Here is a 13089-nt window from a genome sequence, read left to right as displayed (position 1 = left end):
CAACATGACTTGATATTGCAGGAGAGAGAATCTGCCGATAGCACTCGATTTGTTTCCCTTTCCAGTGTTTGTGTAAAGTGGCTGTTTGCCCATTCTGCCTCTGAATGATTTCATTTCTCTTATCCATTTAACAGTTTTGGCATCAGTTTATACAGTTTACTGGGGATCTGGTTGCTTGTTTTGATTAGGATTCTAAAAGCTGTATTTACTGCAGTAAGTACACAAACAACTAAACGTACACTAAGAAAAATTCCCAAGAGCACTTTAAACCATTCAAAGCCCCATGACAGGCTTTGGACTGTTCCAACATTCATGTTTCAGTTATTGTAAAGCTTTACAGAACAATAACTCACAGAATCTCTCCACATTAAGTACGTTTATCAACAGCAGTGATGAATGTGTTTAAAATATCCCCTCAGCGTTGTTTCTGTTTCCTTCTTATTTTCATAGTTCAAAGAAGAAATGGAAGGAGATTTACTCAAAATAACACAATGTATCCAACAAGACTGTACAACTGACTATTTTTAATACTGATATATGGTAGCTGGAAGTCTGAAGTATTGCAGTTCTGGCTGGCTGATTTTACATGCCAGTTTATTTGCTGTGACCATAAAAAGGAACCATAAATAAGAGCTATGGTCAGCTACTGAAACAGCAGCCCAACCTACACTTGAGTGCCTAACTGTAGTATGCAAAACTTTCAGTTTTAAATATCAATTGATCTTATAATGAGCTAGAAGGAATTTGTTCAAGGACAGACTGTGAAAAAAATCTCCTGAAAGATGTCTCAGTTAATTAAAAGGAAGGGGATTTCGTTTTGTCGTAATGCTTGTGGGTGAATCAATCATCCCCTGCGAAAGCTTAATGATTTAGGGAAAACAGACAAACCAACAAATCTATACATGTCTCCATTAAGCTAACTCAATGCATGTGTAGGAAGGCTACAGCGGGGCACTGGTGGTATAGGACATTCCCTTCAGGAACAGAGGTCTTACATAACGTGCCACTATCGATTCTCAGACACGCTGGATATAAAAAGGAGGAGCTTGCGGTCATTCTCAGAAAGCAGGAAACTGAGGGACAGTCTGAAAAATTTCTAACCTCATTGTGTATTTTGCATCTATTTTTATGAAAACATGGGCTTCTGTTGTCGGGATTTTTCAGTCTTCGTTTCTATCCTTTCAATGTCGGCGAAGTCGGGGTCAGTGCTGGCTGTTGCTGGCACTGTGCCTGTCAGGTTCACTTAGGGCTGATGAACGGTGAGCTGAAGCGAACCTAGCTCGAGTCACTTTCTATCACTGCGGTTGCACTTGCCTCATTTTACCCCAAAGCTATGACATTAAAGGGTTGGGAGACTTGTTCAATCATCAGTGTGTGGAATTTCTTCTCTTTTGCACTGCTGCAGTTGCATGCCGCAGTTCAGAATGAAAGAGATGGACAAAAAGCAACCTGTTTCCACTTTCTACTTGCATCCACATTTTGAAGAAACGGTTTGGTTTTCTGAAAATACAATAATTTGTTATCTTGCTAAGAAATAAATGAGAGGATTAATGACCTGCCATTATCACATCTATAAAGCGAACAGAAAGCTGTTGAAATGAACAGCCAGCCTTTCTCTGCTCAGGGCTCTCTGAAGTCCTCTACCTAAGGTTTCCTTACAACTAAAGGTTACCTTTTTTACCACTTCATTTGTCTTTAAATGTGTTTCCTCAATGCACGCCTCTGACTGCCCGTTTCCCAACCCAGACCAGAAGTGGTGGTGTGTATCCCCATGTGAGAGGCAGGTGTGTGAGGGCAGGGGGCACTTGGCCAGTCCACCAGGCCCAATCCATCACACAATGACAGGAGCCATTAGAGCATGGAGGAGCATCTGTGGAGCCTCAGGTAAGAATGTATGCGCTGGCCTGGGTTTCTTTTTACCTCATCTAATGCACAGCATGGGGATGTATGGATGTCAAATTTTTGATGCAGGGTCTATAGCTCATCATAACACCTCAGCATGCAAACAAGCACTGCACTCATATGCAATCCATATGTTGGGAGGGGCCTCCCATTTTGCATCTGCCCTCACACCTCAGTTCCATCTCTAACATCCTTGAGGTTAGAGATGGTTAGAGGTGGCCTGCATAGCTTTGTGACACCTGAGCTCATAGCTCAGGTAAACTCTGATGAATTACACACACAGTAAGAAGCGACCTTGCACTAATAACCAAACTGTAAACAGAAAATGGAGGGTGTGAACAGACTCTAAGCTTGACGTTCAGGGGGAGCCAGCTGTGGCTCATCTCAGATCTGGAAATTATTTTCCAGCAGTTGCGTCGTCCAAATTCGGGTGCGAACAAAAGCAATCACAGAGAAACAGCTCGAGTTTCCTGAAAGATATATTAGAGCGCCAGTCTCAGATGTACAGGACTGACATGAGATCAGTAAGAAAATCCCTTTTCATCCAGTTTACACTTTCAATGGCATCAAATTTCTGTATTGTGTTTTCAAAGGCTGGTTCTCTTCATGGTCATGCCAGGAGTGTCATCCCCCCCAGGCACTTTGGCTTGTTACATACATCCATGTCAACAATCAGTTATATCTCCCCAGTTTGAAAAGAATAATTTTTTTAATCATAAATATGAACAGTATAGCATTATGTGCTGGGGACTATCTCCATTCAGACAATGGACCCGTATGAGAATAAGAAGAAAATGGTAAATGGTAAATGGTAGTGAAGATGTTTGCTTAGAATTACGCAGCCAAAAAGTTCTTATTTTCGTCGGAGTGAGAACAGGCTCACTGGCCATTTCCACTGTCTACAATTCTCCAAACATTTACTTTAATGGTCAACAAAGAAAGAAGTAACATCCCAGGAGACACAATTTATTACATTATGCTATGGAATAAACACCATGAGATCACTATAAAAAGAATTCCTTCCTTAACTTTATTAAGAGCTCTAATTGTGTTTCAGTATCTGTTATTGAAAATGAGCCTATTTACTAATGCGGTGCAGGAAAAAGCATGTAAAAAGCACATTTTTCCACATAAACTGTGGTTACACCACACACACACTCCAGTGCCAACTATGTTACATTTGAATGCAATAAACTCATTGCCTGGGAGTTGCTCGATGCATAAGAACACATGACTATAAATGCTTTAATCAGGCTCAAAAGCAACTGTTGAATATCACCACTGTAAAGGTCAGCTTGAGTAAACAAGTTAATGACAAGTTTTTTTTTTCCTTCCACTTTTGAAGACTATATGTCTTGGAAAAAACGAATTAAAAACACATTGTAAACTGCAGACTTATGTTGGTAAGTGCCAGATCGGCTCGACACTAAACATACAGAGTAATGGCTGGCGGGAGGAAAAGAAACGGGTGTAATGCTTGTTGAAAGGTGTATATGAGGACATGGGTCATAAAAAGTTTAATTGCAACTTACTGTCGGCTTATTCTGTCGGAAAGAGGTATTTTCTATGTATATATTCATAGGAACATCTTTTAAAAGTCATGAGGGGTGACTGACCTATTTAAAGAACACCATTTTCCTTATAAATGCCACTCAAGCATCCAAAGGTTGCACCAGGTCTCTAAATAGGAACTTTCTGCAGAGTTTGGATGCCCGAGGATGCCAAGAGCTCTGACTGCAACCTCACTGCTAACCCATCTGTGCTAATTTAAAAGAATGCGTGGGCACTATTGCTTTCCCCACTCCGCCTCCACACTCTCCCCTTCCTTCAGCCAGCACTGCTAACATGAACACAAAGAGAAACTGTCACGTGTTTTCATTAGCTTTAATGCTGAATGCACTGCATCATGTGACAAATATTCACAGAATCTGTTAGAAAATATAAAGCTGGGACGTGCTGGTCTAATCCATTTTAAAGATTTTCTACTGCCCATGGTCAATTAATAGGAATGAATGGGACAACTAAGTCTGTGCAAGCTATGAAGCTGACACAACACAGACAAAAGCCTGCAAGAAGAGACACATGTGCAGTACACAAACAAATTACAGTTTATTCAACAGTACGTCCTGACCCAATTGAAAATTGACATGCTTTGATGTCAAATGCCTATTTTTCATAATTAGATTTTTGATTTAGCTTAAAAAAAGAAAAAAAAAATCATGTTTGTAAAGCTTTGTAAAACATATTCTAGTGTACCTCAAATGTAAAGCCATCCAACATATAAGCAACACATCGATATAATGTCCATGCATTATCTCTTCCCGATGATTTGTATGCAGAGAGGCTGCAGTTTCAGCCTTGATAAATGAGTTATGAACCTACATGGAATTACAGTGAAGCTCCCAGTTTCGACTGCCTGTAACCTTTAAACCGCACACAGAAGCCATAATGACACAAAGGGAGATTTGCAGCAGATATAAAACTCTAATGTAATTGACTGTGGGCCACAATCAGATAAGCGGGCCCATTTCACCATTTCCAACATTAAATGTCAAACGACTTCAGCTGAGAGGAGAGCTGGGTGATAAAAAAGTACGCTGGCCTATTGTGGCCTGTCAGTCAGGCAACATGCCGGCCTCTTTAGTCCAAATGAAGCAGGCGTTTCATGTTCTCAAACGAGGAAAAAGTTGAGACAAGGTGACAAGTTCCTTCTTCCTGCTTTTATGCCTAGTTTCCCTCTTATCACAGAAAATCCATGCAGCAACGGCGCTTTCCTATTCGCACCCTTCAGTTTGGGGGAGTCAGCAGCCAACTTTTCAGCAATTGATAAATCTCAGGCTTGAACTTGGTGGTGGGGGGAGGCTGCATTCATTTTCACTGTGATCATTTTCGGCTCCACACAATGTTCATATAGGCGACTGAAAGCTCAACTTGCCCTGAGGAATAACTCCCTTTGCTTATCATCAGTCAAAGTGACTGCCTCCCTCCACACAGACAGAGATGAATGAATACGCTACATTAGTGGACTGTGTGGCATGAGGAGAACAAATCGGGTCACAACACTCATATACAAGAATCTGAGATCACAGACTACCATTACGTTACATACAGAGGAGAGAGAAAACTCCATAATAATGTGATTGAAGGGATAATGGCGGCTCTCCGACGGTGCTTCCTTTTGTGTTAGTGTCCGTGAGCGACTCAGTGACAATTGTCAGCTTGAAGTTGCATGTCAAGAAAACAATGCCATGTAATGCAAAAAGATGCAATCCAAAAAAGTAAATGAGAATATGAGGAATTCAAGAATTATTAAATCATGAATCCTATACAGTTTAGCATCTCCACACACAGCCTGTCCTTTTATACCCCACACTGCAGACATTGCTGCCCAAAGTCAATGAACATTCAAATTCTGAAAATACCCGATGTTTCTGTTTTTAATGTAGTTTTCATGCTCCCTCACGTACATCACTCAACTGTGTATCTTCAGTATAAAAAGGCACCTTACAGCTAAAAAAAAAAAAATCAAATCTCGGAACTATATCACTGTGTCAAAAACAATTCTGAAACTGCAGAGCAGTCAAAAGCTGCACAGGATGTGCTGCATGAAGACACTTGACAAGTTCGTTAATTGTGATGGCAAACCAGTAAAGAAATCTATCAGGCCATGCCAGAATTTATAACTAACTGCCAGTCCATTTGTGTCCCAAAGACGTTTGAATCAGCAGGGTTTGTGGATTTTCAAAAAAAGCAGAGAATCTGTCAGCCATGAAACATCAGCTCCTTTAGCCCTGTTTCCTCACCAGTCCAGACGTGTCTGACAAGCCATTAGAAAGGCTGCCTGCCTGCAGCAGTGGATGGGCTGCACTCCAGAGGACGCAAGGAGCCCGATAAGACTTAAATCATGAGAGGACAGCATGGAGAAGACAGCAGCAGAGGTCCCTCGTCTTTATTACCTCATGAGGATGAGCATGAAGGAGGAGGGACGGATCTGCACTTCAGTTGAATCATTTCCTCTCTTTGTTTTTGCCTCGGTTCTTGCTGACACCTACCTTTCCTTGACACATAACATTTTCCTAACTTTTGGGGGGGTGCCAGATTAGCCTCCCTCTCACTGGCTTCTCTGGAGCGCTTTTGCCACATTTGTGCACGTCTTGTTGAATTTGTTATGATGGGCAGAGTCATGGATGTCACATTGCCTGGACAGCAAACAGTAAATACTTCTGACAGGAGCTGTTGGGGAAAAAAGGCTACTTAACGGCTGGACGCCTCCAAAGCGACAAGATAATATAAAATGGTCATCGCTTTTGGTTTTCGCAGCTATTTCTTTTGAAAAATGTCTTCTCATTTTGTCACCCTGTGAAATGTGAATATGAAAGCATCGAACTAAAGACATAAACAGAATGATTTGTTTCAATGCTAATATGTTAAAACAAACTTCCTTACCTTGTAGATGAGAATGACAATTTGTCGCAATTTCAGCCTGTGGAAAATGCACACATCGTACAGCGCAGATATAGCCAGGACAGTCACTCCGAGCTCCTTCCACAGCATGCTGCAGGCGGCACAGCCCAGGCTGCCCAGGAGCCAGGCCACGAGCCGCCATGGCCCTGCGTGGCCCCGCAGCGTGCAGTGACGTATGTAACAAAGCAGCGACAGCAGGAAGAAGAGAGCAGCACCCTCATCCGCCCGGCCGACGATGCCCGCCACTGCCTCTGTGTGGATGGGGTGGGAGGCAAAAAGGAGGCCGGCCAGCAGACTCCACAGGCCACTCCCGAGCAACAGGCGAGCCAGTGAGGTAAACAGTCCTGTCACAGCTCCGTGGAAGGCCACATTAACCAAGTGGTAACCCCAGGGCTCCAGCCCACCCACGGCGTGGTTGAAGCGGAAGGAGAGAGTGCAGAGGGGCCGGTACGACTTATGACTGCCACTATGTGTGAGTAAGGTACCCCAGAAGTCATCGTAAAAGATATTTGTCCAAGGGGTCTCCGGAAGCAGGTCCTGATTGGTCTTGATTGCACGGCTGCAACGAGAAAAGTAACTGTTAGTGGACTGTACCTGCAGGGATCAAAATATTAATTGATCAGTTGACAGTCCTGAACACTGACATATCAGTTATTGGCCATTTTCCCCACTCTGCCGCATTCAATATATTTCTACTGCCCCAATGGCCGCCATTCTTTACCAAATCAGATTCAGCAGAAAAAATAGACATGTGCATGTAATGAAACTTAACATTCACAAACAGCTTTCCCTCTGAGAATCTGGTCATGTGACATCAGGTCTTTAAGGTCTGGGCAGCTATGCCACCGCAGCCACAGCTCCTACAGCTGTTGACTCGCAGATTAAGCAAGAGCGCCACACCCTTACCCACAAACAAATACAAAAACACTGTCCGGGAACTCCATGTTGGCAAAATGCAGCTTTGAGAAAAGGTGACCTGAGGTGACAATCAATATGGAAGCTCTGAGTTTGTCCGCTACAGGCAGAGGATGGTGCAAAGCAGATTTAAGGGCGACACACAGGCGTGTCTACTCTCTGTCTCTCTCAGCAGACGTGGCTGCTAAGTATAAGGCCAGTCCGACTTCCTGGCTGATAGGAATGAACCTACGTGACCTAACCTGATGCTGCTACATCAGCCACAAGCTGTGTCCACCACACAGTGGTGTTGGGGCTGTCCAGCAGGGGTCGAGGATGAGGAAAAGAAAGGTGTGTTCCTCCCTACAGGACTGCTTCAATGTTTCTTTCCAATCTATGAGGTGTCTGACAGAGTGACAAACCAGGAGACAGTGGTGCTGATGATGATGATATGAAGGCGACAGATTAAGACACCTGCAGAGAGAAGTTGTTTGGCAATAGAAGAACAGAAGTGGTGTAATTAAACGTGTGATCAATGGGACATGACACGTGATAACAAGCCAAGAGCACCAGGCCCTTCAACAGCACACATAATTAACACTCAATTAGTTCTTAGAGCGCTAAGGTGGGGAAAGGATGCAGAGTCTAAAATGGTTATCATTACTTTTTTATCTTTAGCTTTAACAAACATAAAAATGAGAAAAATGAATGAAGTGAAAAAGCAGTTGATTCATGAATAATGAACTGCTTCCTCAGCCGTTCTGAAGCTCTTAAGCATAACACTTTACTTTGGCAACAACTGCCACCTCTCAATACCTGAAAGCTAGCAGGGGAATTTGGTGGGGTGCAGCTGGGATGGCGGAATTCATAAAAAAAAAAATAATAAAAAAAATCAACTATATGTCCAGAATAGAAACAGTCTGTCCTATGATGGCTCTAAGGCAAATAAATAGTACCTGGCTTCAGGATGTTGGAAGGGGCACAGAATAATCAGCTGGGATATAATAGAAATGCTTTGGATGTCAGCGCACAGATGATTGGGTTTCTCCACCTTCTCTCGTCAGACCGACGGAGGCTCCAGCCTTCCAATGACAGGCTTAAGAGCTGGTAGCCCAAGTCTCCACTTCATGACTCACATATGCCAGTTTATTTTTTCTGGCCCATTTGTCAAGTGAGATCTTCATTCCACCACAAGATGCTCACATAAGAGGCATTATGGTTCAATTACATCTCAAAGCTGCTTTGGAGGCAAGCGTGCTCTTTTTCCATTGCACACTACGGAGGAGCCAGTGAGGCCCGATACGTTATATATTGCCCTAAAACCACACTAGATTTTTTCTGGCAGAAAAGCACAGACTAACACTGGTGCCAGTCGGTCAAAAGCCCACTGCGTTAATGGCCGTGGCTTCTTGGGTCGCCGCACATAAGGTTGACTTCTCAGAATGTCTCCTCCTTACAATGCAGAAGCTGAACAAAGCTGCTAACGTACTGCAGTTAGGCACAGAGGAAGAAGGTGCTGTAACCTCTTAAGGCAACCTGCGATGCCCACTCAGAACAGATGACAGGCATACGCCACAGCTGAATTTGCACATTTGCATTACAGTCCATCTAGACACGGTTAGTCTTCCCCATCAATGGCAAGCCATTCTTTATCCACAATCTGCTGAATTTTTTCATCATCTTCATCATCATTATCATCAGACTCTGCTGCTCTACCTAAGGGGCCAGCTGGAGAGAAAGATTGAGTTTCTGCTGCTGGCCAGGCCCATTTCTCACTGAAGCTGGCGGCAGGGAGGACCTCTGTGAGCTGCAAACCTTTTCCAGCCGGGAGCACATTCCTCCCCCCCTCCGACTGCCAGTCTGTACGCCGTCTCCCAGAGGAGTGGGGGGGATCATGTGGCCACTAACACAAGAAACCCTGCAAATTATTCTACCTCCCACAAATTCCTCCACAGCTTCGCCAGATCTCAGCCGTGCTCTTCAATCTGTCCCTATCTGTTTGCTTGTCACAGTATGGACTGAGTGAACCCAGAAAATCAGGCTTTATCCCCATTTGAAATATTTTTGGATGTGTGAGTAAAGTATTTGAAGACAGTTGTAACTCTGTAAATACAGTATGGATTATTTAGTGTGAAGGATAAAGTTATTATCTGGGGATTTGTGCACATTTTACTGTCAACAGTGCGACTGATTTGAATGACTATGGTGAACTCAGAGACCCCGGAAAAGTTAACATTTCCTCAACTCTAAAATGAATTCGCTGAAACAAAGATGTGTGATCCTGCTGAGGAGAGAGCACAAAAGCGCCACAGTGTCTGTTGTTCATATCAAAACCCTGAGTGACTCCTCTCACAGCAACGCCACATCAGAGAGCATCCCGATAATAGCCCACTTCTCCTACGCTGCAGTGGCTGCTCCCAGTCTGACAAAAGCCGTCACATGTATAAGAGTCTTTGTGTCAAATTTTTTTGTTTTTGCTTTTGGACCAAAATGGAAACAAGATTCTTGCTTTTATTATTTTGCTTATTTGCATAAATGAACCCCTGATGAAGGACAATGGCTTCCGCAGAGCTCTAGACGATATCATTTTAAATGCAGACTAAAATCAATTCCCAGCATGGTTGTTGCTCCAGCCACTTTCTTGCTGAGTTCAGAAGCATTTCCATGAAAAATGCTCCCGCTATCTCCTTATCTCCTTAGCCAGGAAATCATCATGCGAGCACTAACCTCTTTACCCCGGGAACAGTCTCACTTATAATGCAGCATGAAGAAAAATAGTCCAATGACTAGCAGATCCCATGTAAAGAGGCCATCTAAAATTGAAGATTGATTGGATTTTAAGGTGGACAGTCTGGTGCGGCACATACAAGATGAGACTGGATATTAGGGATGAGATTGAAATCCAAGGACATGTTATCCAGGTTTGTCCTTTACAAGCACTCAATGAATATGAGATGAAGCTTTTTTTCCCCTTCAATCTTTCAAAGTCTGAAGGAAAGGAATGTAAAAAATAGAAAAGAACTCTCCTCACCAAAGAGCACTGGTCGCAAAGTAACAGATGCTTTACATTGCTTAAATTACATGCAAACTGATGGGCATTCAAGGAGCAAACACGAAGAATATCAACAGTCACTTTGACTGTATGATAAAGGCTCAACCAAAGGCTTGAATCAGGAAATCATGAACTTCAAATTTTTCATTTCAGCCCTCAAGAGCTCCCATTTGATTGTGGCGTTTGAACCTGTTGACCCAGAAACAAACCACAACAAAGTAGAGATACTATTGAACCTATTAATTATATGTGCACTGCTTCCACAGTGGGTGGGGGAGGGGGGGGGGGGGGGGACTAACCAGCACACAGTCTGGTTACTGAAACACTGAAGAGAAAGTCAGCCCTTTAAAGTACAAAGCATATCAGGATTTCCATTTGTGACAGCATGTGAAAAGAAAATCAAATCTTTTAGGAGTCCGGGGGAAATGATCGAAGGTCTGCCAACTATATGTCATCACCCGGCTTTAATATCTGAAAGAAGCACAGTGGTATTTTTAGACTGCCCACAGAGGCACAGGGCTCACCCGCCCAGTGTTTCCGGCACGCTCTTTTGTCTAATGTTTCTTCCCATGGGCATGCTAGCAGGTCATTAATAGCATACCTCCAGTGCACTTATGGCACCTAATATAGAAAAAGAAAAAAAAAAATGTATTTTCCTTTTGCTAAAAATATAGAACAACAAAAACAAAATGAAATGTCTGTCTGAACGGCATAATTTTAATGGGCTGCATAAGAAAATATTTGTATTTCTGCTCTTAAATCTTTTCATGGACATGGAAAAAATAAACAATGTCCTACTTTGTGCCTTAAGGGCAACGTGATTCATAATTTTTGCCAACATAAAAAGCTCATTTTCACAGAACATTTATTGAAAATTTGCTGAGGCTATAAAGCCCAAAAATAAAGGGACATCATTTGTCAAAAAAAAAAAAAACATCTTAAAGCATAGAAATGTAGATTTGGCCAACAGCTACTGGCAATGCATGTCAAATAAGATAGAACGTTATCAAATATTAACATTTTTAGACTCACTCTGCCGTGAGGGAGAAAATAATACACCTGCATTCAATTCAACATGGATCGTTTTGGCTTTGATTCAAAAACTCTATTTTTGTGTCTTTAGGGTGAAATGTAATGAATAGCTCCTGTATCAAAGTGTCACTAAACAGTTTTGAAATTTTAGATTAAGTAATGGGGCAGTACAGTGAAGGAAAGAGGAGGACAAAGAGAGAAAGTGGTTGTGGGCTAGCTCGCTGAGACCGCCGTAAAATCCCTATTGTTTAGAATGAATAGCCGCTTTCTTCCTTTTGACATATGCGATTTGTAATCCGCTCGTAAAAGCTCTTAATAAAAGAAAACAGCCTCAGGGAGCTCCGACTGCTTTTACCACAAATTGCAATTTTTACTATGGCATTTTTTTTCTTATTTAGCTAGAAGAAATGTCTCATTTCAATCCTCCCGTTCTTCAAATACTAATAAAACTGTAAAATTCCATTGTCCATTTTTTACATCAAAATAAGGTATTTGAATTAAATTTTGTGTACTGAATTTGAAAGCTAATCTATAATGAACATAAGAAGTTAATGACGATAAAGGCCAACGATAAGGTTATCAGGGCTGCAGCTGGGCAGTATTCACAAACTCCATATTGCTTTCTCTCAGTCAGGTTTGGTGTGCAGGTTTGCTTTCAAATTTTTATCACTGCCTACCCTCAGCTAATTTCTTTGTGTACAAATACATGATATATGTGGGAGGTGAGTTTTAACAGACATTTTCTCCTTTGATTATGAGCCACCACATTTACTGTTGATCATGTTGGATTTTTTTTCCTACTGATACTAAATAATTACTGCAACAACAAATTTCTCCAAGATGCAAATTATTTACTCGACTGAGAAAAATATACCCGCCAACAATTAGATTGATGGACAAATACTGAATCTATTTCCCCAATCTTTGCTGAAATTGTCTAGTGTATGTTTAAGTATATACTGAAATGTGAGTGTGTATGCATTTAAACACACAAAAGGAGATCTAGCTAAGGGCTTGTTAAAGGGGATCAAAGCGTTTTCTAGAGTGCAACATGCAACACTGTGTCTAATTCGCCCAGCAGCACTCCCTAACGAAGTGGAATAGGTCTTCCCCTCAGGGAGGGTATTTGCATTGCTCCACTGGCACAATCATACACACTCCATTTCATGGCACAGTAGACAAGTAAACACTGAGACACTGAGTCTGGAGTAAGGCGAGCTCATCCAGCTCTGCAGAGTGTTTTAGTTGGGTGAATACCCGTGCCTGCTGCCTAGCATCCCCGATCAGCTTTTTGTCCTCTGTGGGACAGGCACAGTAGGGCATGGCCTGAATACTGATCACCAGAGCTAACTGGCCAGTCAGGAAGGCAACCAACCAACCAGCCAGCGAGGCGTACTTTAATCCAGCAGGAATCCTGGCAGCCCAACAATGAATCCCACAGTGCGAGGTTGCCAGGTGCATTGATGAAACCTGCTATGTCTCCTACTGTCAAGCAGAGGCAACAGAGGTTTGATAAAGCTGTCTGCAAGTTTATCTCTATTTCTTTTAGACCAATAGATGTCAGATTCTCAACACTTAAATACTACTTTGTTTAATTTTTTTTTTTAACACCTTCAGCTCATACGGTTTTTTCTGTTAAGCTGTGTCTGATTTCATGTTGCTATGGCTGAGAATGCTGTTGCTGCTCTTTAGCTCTTTGACCAAAAACTGAAAACTGAAATAGACAAAAGCATCCTTGATTACCA

At 42.3% G+C, this 13089-nt stretch overlaps 1 protein-coding gene across 1 annotated transcript in view; it reads right to left on the bottom strand.

Annotated features, from left to right (window-relative positions):
* The window catches only part of tmtc2b (transmembrane O-mannosyltransferase targeting cadherins 2b), an 80408-nt gene that overhangs the window by 35674 nt on the left and 31645 nt on the right, over positions 1 to 13089 (bottom strand). The window contains exon 2 of the mRNA XM_029522861.1: positions 6349 to 6925. Within this exon, the coding sequence (XP_029378721.1) occupies positions 6349 to 6925 (577 nt within the window). The remainder of the gene's footprint in view (positions 1 to 6348; positions 6926 to 13089) is intronic.

This window comes from Echeneis naucrates, chromosome 16, assembly GCF_900963305.1.
Source record: "Echeneis naucrates chromosome 16, fEcheNa1.1, whole genome shotgun sequence".
Lineage (NCBI taxonomy): Eukaryota > Metazoa > Chordata > Actinopteri > Carangiformes > Echeneidae > Echeneis > Echeneis naucrates.
The sequence above is the reverse complement of the archived record's forward strand: the minus strand, read 5'-3'. Positions and strand labels throughout refer to the sequence as shown.